General features: G+C 38.2%; 1 protein-coding gene across 1 annotated transcript in view; it reads left to right on the top strand.

Moving 5' to 3' along the window:
- Positions 1-16,390, top strand: part of LOC105437361 — a 122,420-nt gene that overhangs the window by 33,025 nt on the left and 73,005 nt on the right. The window contains exons 29-40 of the mRNA XM_030990362.1: positions 789-1,049; positions 1,684-1,962; positions 3,404-3,658; positions 4,736-5,026; positions 5,570-5,845; positions 7,108-7,389; positions 10,059-10,316; positions 10,875-11,165; positions 11,645-11,881; positions 12,903-13,175; positions 14,387-14,647; positions 15,404-15,673. Of these exons, the coding sequence (XP_030846222.1) occupies positions 789-1,049; positions 1,684-1,962; positions 3,404-3,658; positions 4,736-5,026; positions 5,570-5,845; positions 7,108-7,389; positions 10,059-10,316; positions 10,875-11,165; positions 11,645-11,881; positions 12,903-13,175; positions 14,387-14,647; positions 15,404-15,673 (3,234 nt within the window). The remainder of the gene's footprint in view (positions 1-788; positions 1,050-1,683; positions 1,963-3,403; positions 3,659-4,735; positions 5,027-5,569; positions 5,846-7,107; positions 7,390-10,058; positions 10,317-10,874; positions 11,166-11,644; positions 11,882-12,902; positions 13,176-14,386; positions 14,648-15,403; positions 15,674-16,390) is intronic.

The following is a 16,390-nucleotide window of genomic DNA, read 5'->3' as shown; positions in this document are numbered from 1 at the left end:
ATTAGTTGTCTTTCTAGATTAGTTTGCAGAAGAATTTAGAACAGTGAGCATCAATAGCTGTCATCAGGCTTGATACAGTACATGCAGCCACATAAAGGAATCAAATTTCATTACCGATATCTATTAAAGCCTGTACCAGTTTGAAATGATAAAAATGTAAAATTGTCTTGAGCTTTACCTGCTTATGTTTACAAGTACAATATCTTATTTTCCTTATATCCAGATTTGGTCTTTAACTCTTTTTAAAACTTTACCGTAGTTGCTTTCTTTGCCTCTCAGCACGATTGGTTGTTTGCCTCAGATACAGTTTTGCTCAAAACAGTTGGCACCAATTGACAGAAAAATTGCATTAGGAAACACATCAGCTTTACAGGATTAACCATTTCTGGTCTTTACTTGCTCCATGACAATCCTTTCAACACAAATCGTCGCTGTTTTCACGAAGTGACGGTAGTGAAAAAAAATTGCATTCACTTTGCGTTACGATTTTCCTCTCTACCGTCACTTCGTGAAAACAAGGACGAAGTAAAGATTAATCTTGCAATGGAAACAGTTAAATATCTTGAAGGCTTTGATTCATGTACCATGTATATGTGCATGTATAATAATAATAATAATATTCAGTTCTTGTAGAGCGCATAATACATTATGAAATAACATCTCTATGCGTTTCCATTTGATTAGGAAATTAATACCATGTATCCCATAATAAAGTATACAGTATGGCACAGGAAGATATAATTGTTTTGCATTTAAAGAGTTATATCCCTGTCCTTGACTGTGTGTAGATGACGTGCCTGATGACGAGATCGTTGTTCAAGAGACCACGACAGACAACATTACCATCTTCTACGCCACCGGTAACAGGCGCGGATTCGTTGAAGCCATCTACCTTGCAGGAACACCAGCTCAAGTAGGATCCAATTCTTTCGTCACCGGAGCTGTAGTCAAGAAGACATTCGATGGCTTGGTACCCGGAACGCTTTACACGATACGGATCACGGAATTAACTAACACCATTATTCCAAGGACTGTCAATGTCCGCACAAGTGAGTTGCCTCTCTTTAGACCTACTGGTATGGAAAATGAAAGAAGCTTTGATATAATGCGGAATTATAGTGGGATTTTAAACGGATCAAGAAAGTTTACAGAAAGTGAGATGCCTCTGTGCATTTGCAAAAGTTACAATTCTCATATCTTTTGCATGACTAAAATATTTTTAAAGAATGATAATGTTGGTATATATTAAACTGAGTTGCCCCTCTGCAATTGTATAGAGCGTCAAATAAATTTTGATATCACACAGATTCACGACATTCACAAAAGTGAGTTTTTTCTTTGCACTGATTTGTAAAACAAATGTAATGAATGATGAATGATAATGCTTGAAAAGGAGGGGAAAAACACTGGTTTTATAACAACAGTCAAACCTGCTGTCATAACTACAGCCAGACCTGCTTTACTGACCACCTACATTTGTTTGTTTCCCTTGAATATGGTTTCTCAGTGAAACATGTACTAAAGGAACCTGTATTCAAAGACCGCTTGTGTTTTCCTTGGGTTGCCGCTATAGACAGGTTTGACTGTACAACGATAGTGACACCTGTCACTTTAGTAAGACACATGTTGAATAAGTGAATGAGTGGGTCTAATAATCAAGTGCTTATGTTCTCATCCCTTTAGGACCCATTGCTCCGTCTGCTATTTTCGGAAGCCCCACATCCACCGTGATTCCAATCTTTTGGTTCGCCTCTCCTGGGTCTATCAGCTTTTACGAAGTAACGTATTCTCCTCCCGATGGTACCACTCCGGCCGTTTCTAGGATAGACGCTAGTGGACCTCTGTCTCTGGACATTGTTACTCTTCTACCCCAGAAGGTGTACACTGTGTTCGTTAGGGCGGTGACAGGAGTGGATAACATGCCCAGCATCAGTAAAGCCGTAAGCGGAATGTTCGAAACATGTAAGACGACAGAATCTATTGACACATGCTTTAACCCCTTCTGAGGCTTCTGAGGGTGTTAAATTCCATAAAAATTCACATGTTCTAATAATAATTATAACAATATTGGAGACTTATCTAGCGCTCATGCCTAGCACATTACCAATCCTGGCGCTCCATTATTATTACTCCGGCTTTCCGACAGTTGCCTTTACAGCGCTTGAGCCTTGTAAGGAATTAATTCCTGCTGGGTACACATTTACCTCACCTGGGTGGAGTGTGGTAAATTCAGATGTATGTCTTGCCAAAGGACTTTAGTACTGCAACAGGGATTTGAACCTTGTACCTTGAGACTTATCCACCGGACTGCAACACCTGTACACTTTATTCACTAGACAGCAACATGCTCTACCAAAACTCTGGAACAATTTTTTTTTTCTTCCAGAAGTTCACTTTTATTATGAAGCTTTTTCTTCTCACAGGATATCTTAAAAGTAAAAAGGACAATGTGACAAAGAATTTAAATTGGTACATGAATCGAACAAGTTAATTTATGGTAAATGTTTGTAAAGCTAGTTGCACAATAGGGAATAAAACTGACTGCCCTGAATGTGCAAAGTATCATTCAATAGATTAGAATTAATTTTCTATTAAATGTCAAACCAAAACGTTGTATTTCATGGTCATGCAATCTTGTCCAACAATGTATTAGTGAAAGGATTTGAAAGCGTCCTTCTTTTGTGACTATAGTTTAACGTTTGAATGTATAGCCAAGCTCTTGAATAGTAATCAGCCATTGCCTCTTCCAGAGCTGCCATTCCATTTTTGCCGGAATTACTCTGTTTTTTCCTCCAAATTACGGTATTATGTTTTTTCTTTATAAAATGTGTTTTTTTTTTGTTTTTTTTTTCCTTTTTTTTTTTTATTACATACCACACGTCAACCAACTGCCCTAAAATGGTGATTTCATCACAAATTCAATAGAAAAACTAATTTTAAAACATACTTGAAGAGAAAAATATTCTCAAAAAGAATGAAATGCCGATAATACCAAAATAACCAAAACAAAAAACCCTACTTGTTTGGAAAATCAGCATGAGGAATGAACATTTCTGCATTGGAAGTGTGTCGCGCGTGAATGTAAGTTTTGTTTTCATGAATTCCTTTTTTTTGCTTGAAATTCCTTTTTTTTTGCCATCATGATTCCTTTTTTTGGTCGCACAAGGCAGCTCTGCTTTTCATTAATTCATATATTTCAGTTCCTGATGTTAGTCATGACATAAAGTGAATATTTAGGAACTCGCAAACATGACTCTTTTTAGTCCTGGATATCTGAATTGACCTTTTCTACGTCTCGCAGTGTTCGGTGAAAAATGGAGATGCACTTGAACATGTGAATATTGCTTTATAATAATACTACTCTCTTCATTTAAATTTAAATTCAACTTCTCCTTCACCTCAGTGCCAGCGCAGCCAGGAGAGATCATCTTGCGCAGGATCACAACCGACACCATCACCTATACATTGAGTGAAGTGCCCAGTGTCCTCCAGTATATTGTTCAGCTGAACATAGGCACAGACTTACAGTCTGCAAATCCCCACGTACTTCCAAATGTCGAAGGAGAGTTTGACGAACTCACGCCGGGTCAGTTATACACGCTTGTTTTAAGTGTGCCTGGTACACAAGGAGATTTGGATACCATTCAAGTCAGAACAGGTATATTTTCTTTTTCTGATTTACTGTTGGTTATATTTGGGGTGATGAGGGTTTAGTTTACTTGACTGCTAAGAAAGCATTGTGTTAAAGCCCCACTGCACTACTTGCAGCTACTTGCTCCTTCTTTATAGAAAACAATGCCTAAGCGGTGCCTGTTGGTTCCCCATGATCCTCTTTTTCTTATGCTAATTGAGGGCTGAGTTGATGAGACAACTACCTGTCAGTGACCACGCTGGGTGATCTAATCCCTCCTGGCCAAACTAGTACAGACGGGATTAAGTATTAAAGCAATCAGGGGACCAGCTATTTTAAGTCCCTTATGCAGGACTGGGTAATGAAGATTAGATTCTAATCCCTTACCAAATGACACCAGCGTATCACTTGGTTTTGAGTTTCAAGACCACTGCTCTAGATCAACCAGGATAACAACCAATGCCATTTTATGTATTAGTCAAGTTATTGTTTCATTTCATTCAACATTAAATACATTTAATGTACTGTGCATGTCTATATTCATTCAAACAGAGGAAACAGGAGAGAGCAAATACATGAAAAAACCTAAACAAAAGTAATAGTAAGGTCTAATTATAAAGTATTATAATGCTCTAATATCATTAATTTTTCCCATCTGAAGGCATTTAATGAACAACAATATTTGATATGCAAATGTAAATTATTCAAACTTTGGGTCCCTTATAAAAGATACATATAAGATAGAATTACATTGTTGTTAGTAGTTGTAGTAGTAGTAACAGTATTAATAGTAGTAGTAGTAGTAGTAAAAGAAGTAGTCGTAGTGGCAGTAGTGGTAGTACTAGTAAAGAAGTTGTAGTAGTGGCGATAATAGTAGTAGTAGTAGAGGTAGAAGTAGTGGCAGTAGTAGTAGTAGGAGTATTAGTTGCAGTAGTACTGATATCATTTATTATTCATAGGTATTTATACATTATTATTATTGATATTATAATTATCATTAATACATCACCATCATCACCATTACGACCACCGTCATTTTTGCTATAATATTATAATCATAATAATAGGAATGTTACAAATCATATAATTATTATTGCTTTTCAGACCCAAACCCTCCAGGAAGCGTGTCAGTAGAACTTACATCGGTGCCCTATTCGTCCTTGCTCGCGGAGTGGGAAGCGCCTCCAGCTGGTTCCCTCAGCGGATACGAGGTTAGGGTCCGCCCGGCTGATCAAGTCTTGACCACCGTTTGGGACGTCGTTGATAGTTCTACCACAGAGCTACTGCTTGATAACCTTCTCCCAGAGGTGAATTACACTGTGGAGGTGCGGACCATCTCGGCAGGGGAAGGATTTTCATCTACGAGTGACCCGACTGAAGCAATGGGCAGAACTGGTTAGCTCAATTTAACTCTTTACCTACGGGAAATGGGCGGTCACTCTTCAAAAGGCATTTGAAGAGTCATGCTCTTCAGGGAACATTTTTTATCTGATGTTCTTCCACACTTGCATAATACAATGATAACGCTCACAAATTATTTTCACCCCTTCCCAGAACTCAACCTTCTCTTTATAGCTCATATGTTGAGTTAAGTAAAGTGACATGGAACCCCTAAAATAGAGAGAAAAATGTCTTTTGGCGATTGTTACACTTTAAGGGCTGCTATACAGATTTCCAATACATATACCATCATAATAACTGCCATTACAGTCCCATATAACGTGAAAGAACTATAGAAGGGAAACATGAAAGAAGTGAACAAGGAATCACTAGATTTCACAACATCAAGCAAGACTGGACTCTGTTATTGAGAGATTAATTAGAATAAGATCTTATGATCAAAGCCCATTGATGTGCGGAGCCACCAACTCTGGCCTGGGACGGCACTTCATGAATGAATGAATGATATTTAAACATTTTTTTTCTTTCTTCCCTCAGCTCCATTCCCAGAAGCTATCTTGCTCGTGACTGGCTATGACAGCACTACCATCTCTGTCACCTGGCGCAAGAAAGAAGGTGTCGACTACCTGGCGCAGTTCATTGAAGTAGGCCAGGAAATTGGAGAGGACTTCCAAGGCCTGGTCCAGTCGTCATCATCGACCACCACCATCCTGTCGTTCAGGTACACAGACCTGGTTCCAGGAAGAAATTATGAGCTCATCGTCAGAAGCAACGATCAAAGCGAAGACACAATCCGTGTCAGTCAGAGAACCTGTAAGTCATACTAGAGTCAGAGGGATGATTTTCTCCCTCTGAAAATTTCTTCCGGAATGATATCGTCTGTTGAAGCTAGATGTGTGTAAAACAATATGATATCCCTCTAGCTCCAAACTAACAATGAGTGATTTCAAGTTGGGTGTTAGTGTTGAGAGCAGTCAAGAGCTCTTAAACCGAGCTAATAATTTAGCGTCGTTGGTGCGTAGACTGTTGTGCGGTACAACACTAACACCGAACTGGAAATCAACATTTGCTAAATCCCTAGGGGCTAGTGTTAATGAATAGGACATTTGTACGTAAAATAATTATACCAGCCATAAAGGTCGGTTCAGCAGACGACAACTTTGTAAAATCGATAACACTAGCTACCAGAAGTTGACGATATTCAGAAGTCAAAGTCTTAACACTAGCTGATTTCCATTTAGGTGTTTAGGGGTGGTGTTAGTGTTTATTAAACACTAATACCAGCCCCAAACACCCAACATGAAATCACTCAATGTCATTGTATAAAGTACACATATAAGAGGTAACACGATAAATCTCATCTGTTATAAGTCGTTCTAGACCTTAAAGAGCTATGAAATAGCTTCTCCCTCTCTGAAATTATCTTATGTAATAATATCATGTGTTAGAGATCTTGTAGGTAAAGATATATTAAAGAGTGTACTTCTTTTTTGGTGAACGTTTCTTTGTTAAAGATACATGTAATATTTCTTCTGTAGAGATGTTGTTAGAATGAAATTGAAAACTCAACAAATGCTTCATACCCTTCAATTTTGCAATGTGTCCACAGAAGCAAAGTCTCTGTTTCACAGCTATAGCCTTCAAGGAACAGCAGAGTTGTAACTTATCAATCTCTAATTTGCTTGTGCTCTAGGTGGCCATTTGTTATCTAGCATTCTCCACCAACACCACATTTCAAATGTGTCAAAATTTACAAATATATATTGTTTTGAAATAAGTTTCTGTATTTACTTCTTTAATCTTTGAAATGTGATAATGATTTTCGTCTTGTTTTGTGCTTTGTTTGTATTCTGTATTTATTTTGTTTATTACTATCATTGCAAGGGAAATCACTATGTTTCATTACAAGCCACTGGCGTTTCAATGCGATTTCCCATGCTCAATTTTATTATATATGATATCTTTGTATGTCCAGGATTTATTTCTGTACATCACCACTGGAAAGCCTAATGGAGGAACCATCCATTAGTACAGCTTGCTATTATTAATGTGATGTCTTTTCTTTTTAATCATAGTGCCGTCTCCACCTATGAATGCTGCTGCTGCACCACTCAGCGCAGAGAGCATCAGGGTGGCATGGACCGCCGCCACAAATGATTTTGAGTTTTACGAAGTCACCTTCTACCCCTCAGCTGACTCGACAGATTCGACTGCCATGACCATACCAAGGGATCAATTCAGCGTTGATATAGATAGCTTGTTAGCCGATACAGAGTATGTCTTTGATATTACGAGTGTGAGCGGCAGTGGGGATTCGTTGCAGAAGAGTGCTGCTATCACAGCAAGTGCAACAACAGGTAGGAGAAGAGAATTCACTGTTAAAGGCATCGTTTAACAATGTTAAATCTGAGATGCACAGCCCTAAGTGTTATTCAAAATGATCAAGAAGTGCCTCAAAAAAGTAAAAATCTTTGAGTGACCGGTTTTACCATACTCGTTTTCCCCACTAAACTGTAGTGTTATGAAAACCGTTTGGCAAACGGTTTTCAAAATTTGTAATTCCTATCATAAATATCTTGATAATCAGACAGGCGATCGACTTGTAAAAGTCATGGAGTTCCTGACTGACATAAAGGTTTATAATTATCATTACAGCATATTAAAGCTGAATCCAGGATTTTGTTTCAGAATCTGCGACAAAGTTACCGGATCCCGTTAATCCGTTAACAACTAAATTCTCATGTGCCCCCGGTTCTACAATTCCATGAACCATTGTCCCTTAGCAGGGGCTGGTTGCCCAAATGCGTTATTTCAACTCTTCTCTGTTCCTTGTTTGTGCCGCTGTCAGATTTAGTTCCCTCAACAACAACAAAATTCAAAAAATTCCCCAAAGTCCTCGGCCTTCCTCTCTCTCGGATTTCTTAATTTTGTCATACCAAAGATTTCAGCACATTTGGGATTACCTTGCTTGCCCCGGGCATGGGCTGATAGGTTCTTTAATCCAGGGGGGTGTTTCACAAAGATCCTAAGGTGAACTTATCTCTAAGTTGGACTTAAAAATTATGGAAAGCCATTAGCATCTTTGAAAATATTTTGTAAAAGTTAATTTGAAAGGCATTAATTGTTTATTCAAATCATTCATATTGTCTATCATCAAGGAGATTTCATGTTCTGGATGTGGAATTCATAAAAAGTCTAAAATACTTGAATTTCTGCTTTTGAATATATTTCATTTTAAGACTCCAATGGCTGTCCATAATTTTTAAGTCCAACTTAGAGTTAAGTTCTACTTAGGATCTTTGTGAAACACCCCCCTGGTGATTCACCAAGTACAGGAAAATGTATCACCAGTAAAATCTCATGAGCCAAATGATTTGTTAATTGTTTGATTTGCATTATTCATCTTGATTCAAACTGTCTACCAAGTTGATGTGTATCGAACTTGTATTATTAACCAATTGCCTACAAGAACCGGATGAATCCTGTATAAAAACCTCCAGTAATAAAGGAGTCAATAGTCAATTTTGACTGAATTGCCTTAAATCTAACCCCCCCCCCCCCCCCAAAAAAAAAAAAAAAAAAATTCAGTAGTCAGGTCGTTAAGTAATAAGTTTGTTTTGAATATCAAACAAGAGGATGCTTAGCTAAATTGTCATTTCATTTCTCTCACCCCCCCCCCCTATTGATATATCTTCTGTATTTAATTTTTTAATTTTTTCAGAAAAATTGTCATGCTGCAAAAAAAGATGACCTTCTATTTTTATAAGATCGACATCCTGTGCAAATTACAATTTTCTGTTGATTTATCCATAACCTTTGTAATTCTGTCTAATTTTGATCGTTCTACCCATCTCCTTTGTTGTTTATGTCAATGTTAATTGTTATATCCCTGGTTTGTATGTTGTTGTTTTTGTCTCGCCTGCGTAGCAAAAAGCAAGACATAGGCGCCGCTTTTCCGATGACGGCGACGGCGGCGGCGTCAACATCAAAAACTTAACCTAAGGTTAAGTTTTTGAATTTTTGATATTATTTTGAAAGTATAAGTTCTTAGTCAATGAAACTTGAACTGTAGGGTTATCAAGTATTCCCAATCATGTGAGTAGTATTTCAGGTCACAAAGTTAAGGTCAAAGGTCATTTTAGGTCAACAAACTTAGACTGTGTTTCGGCATCAACAATTTTTAGCATATTTTCAAAATTGTTTGTTCAAATTCCATGAAACTTGTATCCAAGGGTTATCAAGTATCACAAATCATATGGCACAAATTCCAGGTCACAAGGTCACAGGTCAGTAGACTTGGATTATGTTTTCACAACGTAATATGAGAATTAATAATTTTTGTTATTAATTTGTTCATATTTCATTCAAGTTATCGATTGTGGTACAATTAATAGTAAATAATTCTTCTGATGATTCTTAGTCAATATTCACTTCAAAATGTGATTATGTTCAGAGGATTTCATTTTTGGGGGCCTGCTAATGGGCCACCCTGCCTATAAATAATGTTCCAACCTCAATTTTTCATCATATCAAATTGCGTAATGCAGGCGAGACCACCGTGAGCGTTTCCCTTGTTTTTTTGTTTTTTTTCTATTTTGTATTTTGTATTTTGTATGTATTATTATTCTGCTTGGGTCTAATTTCATCCTATGTATTAACTCTACATTCTCAATTTGTCTTTCTCTCCTGTAATTTGCCTTCCTCTTCCTCTCTCTCTCTCTATGATCTCTATCTCCCTCTCTTGTTTCTTTCTGACCCAGCTGTTTATGTATTCTCTCCCTCTTGTTGTTGTACATGCAACAGTATACAATGCAATGTATACTATTGGGTTCAAATTCACAAGATCTTTAAATAGATCTTTAATCTGATCCCCACTCAATTTATGTTACTTGTCCTGTCAACTACTAATTTACTATGTCCATCTTTTTATATTTGTTATACATGTATGCGTTTATTCGCAATTCTATGTATCTGTTTTTATATTGAGTGAATAAATGATTTTAATTTTAATTTTAATTTCATACAGAACCAATCATCATGAGACTCTTCTCTGCCGTGGAGAATGTTTTGCTAATCGATTTCACCCCCATCGTTGGTATCTTTGATGATTACCGCTATGGATACCGTGCCCTTCCCTCTGGTACGATCACCTACGAGCCGCTTGACTCGGGAACGTCTCAGTTCGGCATCCAGGGATTGAGGTCAGGTGCTCTGTATGAGATAACGCTGGACACACGAATAGGATCGATCTACACCGAAGTTGATCGGATCCAGGCTAGAACAAGTAAGCTTTGATTAGACCACATGTCAATCTACTGTTTTATGTTGAATCTGTTTCCATTTGTGTAATATCCTCAAGTTAGAATAGAGTCTGGATATAAGACTAGCGATAACACACAACGTGCAGAGAAATGGGTGTGTTCTATGTACTTTGGTGGTGGTGGTGGTTATTTTACCTGACTGCTAAGAAAGCATAAATGCTTGTAAGTGAGCAACCAGACGGCCGACGGCTTTAGGTCCTCTCCGAGGGACCTGGTAATGAAGATTAATGCCTTACCAAAGGGCACTAGCGCATCGCGTTGGTTTCGAACCCGGGTCACCGGATTACGAGACCACTGCTCTACCGACTGAGCTATCGCGCCTCCCTATGTAATATGGTTGATTAAAGAGGCACAAGTAAAGTCTTATAAAAAGTATATTCTTGGACTCGACCTGAGTTATTCAGTCCGTGATTATTAGTGGTATGAATGATCATTGAGCTGGATTAACTAGTGATTGAAATGAATGTCTGATCCATCTCCAGTATTATTACATGAGTTGTATATTTCTTTTTTTTACTCAGGACCCTCTGCCCCTCGTCTGATTAGTCCAGTGACGGACTTCGATGAAAATTCATTCACCTTAGAATGGCTAGCCCCCTCTACAGCTGAAGTTGATTTTGACGGGTTCCGCGTGATCTATACCCCTGCCGATGGAGCGCTTGAGTCTCCACTGTTACTTGATAAGACTCGGACATCACTGTTCCTGACGCGTCTTGAACCAGGGACTGAATATATGGTTACATTGGTGTCTGTGTCTGGACAAGGAAGCACCCAACAAGTCAGCTTTGAAGAAGATGTTTCAGTTACAACAGGTACACTTTTTTATTTATACATCTTACATGTGAGTAAAATTGTTAAAGTCCCACTGTACTACATATAGCTACTTGCTCCCTCTATATAGCAAACAATGCCTAATCTGTGTCTGTTGGTCCCCCATGATCCCCTTTTTCTTATGTTAATTGAGAGCTGATTTGATGAGATGACCTTGCAGGGTGGTCTAACCCCCCCCCCCCCCCCTGGCCAAACTAGTGCAGACGGGCTTTTAATTCACTGATTTTTGTCAAGTGGTATTTATTTTAAAAACAACCATGCGTTGCAACATAGCTTTGAACTGTGCATATTTTACTATCAAAATGATGGAGCGCTGTATAAACAGCAGCTAGGCTAAAGCCGGGGTCATAATAAATGTGCCTCGAATAGAATTATCTAGATAGACGGCGCTAAAGAAATGCCTATTATTATTATGATTAATAATTTTAAATTATCTTTACGTTTTGTATCTCTTTCGTAGCCGATGGTGTGCCTGGTGGTGTAAATATCAAGGAGCTGACTGAGACGTCCATTCGTATCACATGGAACAGTGCTCTCGGTGCAACCTACATCCCCACCATCACACCAGATGAAGGGACAACCAGGATCTTGGATACCGAGGCCGCCATCTTTGAAGAACTCACCCCTGGCCAGCTCTACACTCTGATAATGACACAGATTGGTGGTTCCTCAGGTCCCCCCACTCAACAGTATACATGTGAGTGCTTTACTGTCAGATTGTTTCTTAAATAATTAAAGGGAAATCAAAATCTAAAGGCATTGTTTAACAATGTTAAATGTGAGATGCACGGCACTACCTGTTATCAGTGTCTGTGATATTGTGTAATATTGAATCACTAACAAAATTGCGCTTTAAAATGATCAAGAAGCGCCTCAAAAAAGTAAAAATCCTTGAGTGACCGGTTTTACCATACTCGTTTTCCCCATTAGACTGTAGTGCTATGAAAACTGTTAAGAAAACGCAAAATTTGATTTCTATTTCCAATCATAAATATCTTGGTAATCAGACAGGCGATCGGCTTGTAAAAGTCATGGGGTTCCTGACTGACCTAAAGGATTATTATTATCATTACAGCATGAGCTAAATTCAGGATTTCTGTTTCAAAATCTGAGAGAAAGTTACCCAATCCCTTTAACCCTTTCACAACAATTGTTCCACATTTTTTGGTTTGGTTCAATAACTTAAGATTCAGAGCCTAACAAAATACGCATTAGTAGAAAGGGCAAACATTTCTGCTTATACTGCATTTATTTGCATTTCATGGCTATCTTGCGGTTGATGTCAGGAATTTTTATAAAGGAAAATAAACTTTAAATCCTTGAATTGGCAACACATTGAGAAATTAAAATTATTGTTTTTCGAACCAAATTGGCAATGTTTCAACATTCCCGCCCATGTATATTGTTTTTAGAGACATTCCATTTAATTTTAACAATGTCGCAATAAAAGAAAAATATTATTTTTGCCAATTTGGTGGACAAAATGTGATCAATCAAGCTTTATAAATAAATTCTGTTCTGAAAGGGTTAATAAGTAAAAACTCTTAAAGAAAGACTTGTGAATGTTTGAACAAAATCAGACAATAAATAATTCTGAAACGAACTGTTACAGGAAAGTCTGAACGTTTGGAACAGCTAGCTCTGTTTGTTGACAGGAGTCAGTTTGGATTTGGTGTCAGTAAATGAATTGAGTGTGATATCTTTTTTTGTTTCCACAGTACCAAATGCTCCCATGGATGTAGCCATCTCCAGAACTACTGCCTTTGAACTGGACGTATCCTGGAGTCCTCCGGCGGAAGGGTTCTACAACTCCTTCAGTCTAACCTACTCGCGGGTTGGAACTAGTGAGGTCACTACCATACCTGTTCCTGCGAGTGATGCACCCTCTGTGACCTTGCCCGACCTTCTGCCAGAGACGTCCTATGCTGTATCGGTTGTCTCGGTCGTAGGAACTATCAACAGTCAGCCTGCTGAGACATCAGGAACCACAGGTAACTTCCTTTCATCGTTCATCCAGGGCCCCATTTCACAAAACTTGTCATCAGTGACAAATGACAGTTTTTGTTATAAGCTACTGAAATCATTGCTTCTGATTGGTTATCTGCAGATTTGTCACTGATTTTTGTAATTTGTCATTGAAAAAAGGCTTTGTGAAACGGGTCCCAGATTTCGCTCAACCCTTTGTGTGTGTGTGCCATGCAAATGATCTCCTTGTGCAAAATTACTGCCGCTGGGGTAGTCATATGTAAAAAATAAGCTAAACAGGTATTAAATGGGATTTAATGTAGGTGATTAAGATTGGAAATTTTTAATTTTATGAGGTTATTACGCACATAATAGTTCTCTAAACCCATAGCCTGCCATGAGGCTGCATGCACGCTACCTATTGAGTGCCATGTGCGTGCAAGGGCGCTTTCGTGAGAGCAGTTATTGTTCATGCTCATTGGGCTGTGCTGTGTGTTTTGCACTCACCATTCATAGAACCTTCGCGTTAATCAGATTATCTCCAAAACAACCTGGCACAATGGGGGTTAGCCCTGTGACACGATAAGAGTTAATTGTAACCTTTTATTGGGGCCAAATGGTACTCATGGCAACTCTGTGACTGTACCAGTTTGCACTGGTGGCGCATCAAAGTTAATATGATCCACACTTTGAACTAGAGTTTACTAAGATTTCCACTGCTGAGAGGCAAACAATCATTTTGAGGGGTCAGTGACACAAAGACGTAACTCCATGTTGGCCATTTTGAGAAAAAGTGGTTCATGTGTCATTGGGCACTTGGGCCTTGAGGAGTTCAGTCTATGTTTCACTAGCCCTTGACTTCAATGGGGTGTTGGGTGGAGTAAAGTCTTAAGTTTGTGTTTCCTGGAAAGCCCACATTTTTCTGAACATTTTGATATCAAATACTTATTTTGGCAAAATATGGAGTTACGTCCTTGTCTCACTGAACCCTTGATTTCCCTGGATCAACTCAACAGGTGATTAACCTCAAATGTGATTTCTCAGACATGTAAGCTTCTTTAAAAAAAAAAAAATCCATGGCATTAACAATATCTTTATTTCCAGCCATTGTATGCTCTAAAGAATCCTAAAAATGTTTAGGGCTGGAATTAACTTGAACATGCAGTCCCTTCTTCAAACCAAAACTGTTGTTATGATTATAACTACTATTACATTTTAACATGGTATCTTCTTGTAGGTCGAGCCCCAGAGGGAGTCCCGGTACTTGTAGAACGTACGACTACCACCATTTCCATCAGCTGGGGTGCATCGACGGATGCATTGGCTAACGGATACCAGCTGAGGATCAGACCGGAAGGAGGCACGTCCATCCTTTTCCCACTGGGGCAAGCAATCACCACCTACAACTTTATGAACTTGGAATCGGGAACAAACTATATCATCAGTCTGCAGATTGTTGGGCTGTCAGAAGCACCACAGGAATTGCCAGTTACGACATGTAAGTTAATCATTGCCTTTGGGTGTGGTTTGGGGGTTGCGAGGGTGGGGGGGGGGGGGGGTACTCAGATTTGGTTTGGGTGGGGATGTGCGGTCTAAAGCCCCCCAAACCCATTTTTAAGGGCTATTTGGGGAGAAAAGGTACTTGCCATTCGATCTTTAGCAGAAAAAGCAAAAATAGTAACCAATGTCTAAGGCCAGGATGTCTAAAAGTGAGGTAGGACCACCCAATATTATTGTTATCATTCTCATTATTTTTTCAAGTTGTTGTTATTGTCATTATGCCATCAGCATCATCATCATCATTGTCATCATCATTATCATCATAATCATCATTATCATCATCATCGTCATCAACATCATTATTATTGTCATCATTATTATTATCATTATTATCATCATTATCAACATTATCATTATCATCATCATTCGTCATCATCATCATCATCATTATCATCATCATCATCATTGTCATGATCATAATAATGATCATCATCATCATCATTATTTTCATTATTATTATCATCAACATCATCATCATCATCATCATCATTAACAACATTATTTTCATTATTATTATCATCAACATCATCATCATCATCATCATTAACAACATTATCATTATGATCATCATCATCGTCATTGTCATCATCATCATCAGTATCATCATTGTCATCATCATAATCATCATTATTTTGATTATTATTATTATTATCATTATCAACATTATAATTTATCATTATTTTTATTTATACAGACCCTCAGACCCCAGGTGCCATTCAGATCCTTCGCACCACGCAGACCAGTATCACCTTTGCCTGGGGCAGCGCCGGAGGAAACTTTGATCGCTACTCTATCAATCTGTACCCTGATGGTTCCCAAACTGCCTTCCTGCAGGATGTTCCCAGAGGCTCCGACCTTACCGTCTCCAAGAACTATCTTGCCCCTGGAACGTTGTATAGGATAGAGATCTATGCTGTCACAGGAACTACACGCAGTGCTCTCCGAGAAACCACTGCTTCTACTGGTAAGCTTATATTGTTTTGTAATTTACTTATTAAACCACTTGACTACTATTGGCTTAAAATGCGTTCATATCGCCTGTGCTACAGCATTACACAAAAAAGCCGGTATTTTTTTGGAAGAGCGCCATCTACTGTTCGAGACCTGTATAACATCATTGCAGTGCTAATTACACAGTAGGGCTAGGCCTTATGCACTGCTACGGTCGTAAAAGTGCGATGCACTAAGCACGTACATGTATGTGATGAGCAGTCAAGTGGTTAAACATGTTTCTATCCAACGTATGAGTATTTTTGGTCCTTTGTGTAATAAATTAAAGTGTTAGTTAGAGGCTTATATTGTAACTTCACTATGGTCCATTTGTACTTAAAGTATGTACATGTAGTATATATTTATTTACATATGATATGAAAAAAAACATTCTAGATGATGAATCGTAAGACAAGTATGTTTGTTTATTACTGGTATTCTATCTATAGTATACACTGTTCTGTTATTTGTAATTCATTTATTGATGTAACGGTGTATATTGGAAAAAATATTGATATATATGTCAATTAAGTTCAATGAATAAAATATATTATTAACCATATCAGACATCTGAGCAGGGCAATTTTTAAATGTTATTGCCCGCAAGGTTTGATGGATAAGCCAACAAAACTACAGTCGAAAAAAATATTACAGTAAACCAATGACAAATATTATTGCCCGATCTGAAAAG

This window comes from Strongylocentrotus purpuratus, unplaced genomic scaffold (assembly GCF_000002235.5).
Source record: "Strongylocentrotus purpuratus isolate Spur 01 unplaced genomic scaffold, Spur_5.0 spur5_contig_844, whole genome shotgun sequence".
Classification (NCBI taxonomy): domain Eukaryota; kingdom Metazoa; phylum Echinodermata; class Echinoidea; order Camarodonta; family Strongylocentrotidae; genus Strongylocentrotus; species Strongylocentrotus purpuratus.
This window is presented reverse-complemented; position numbering and strand designations above follow the sequence as displayed.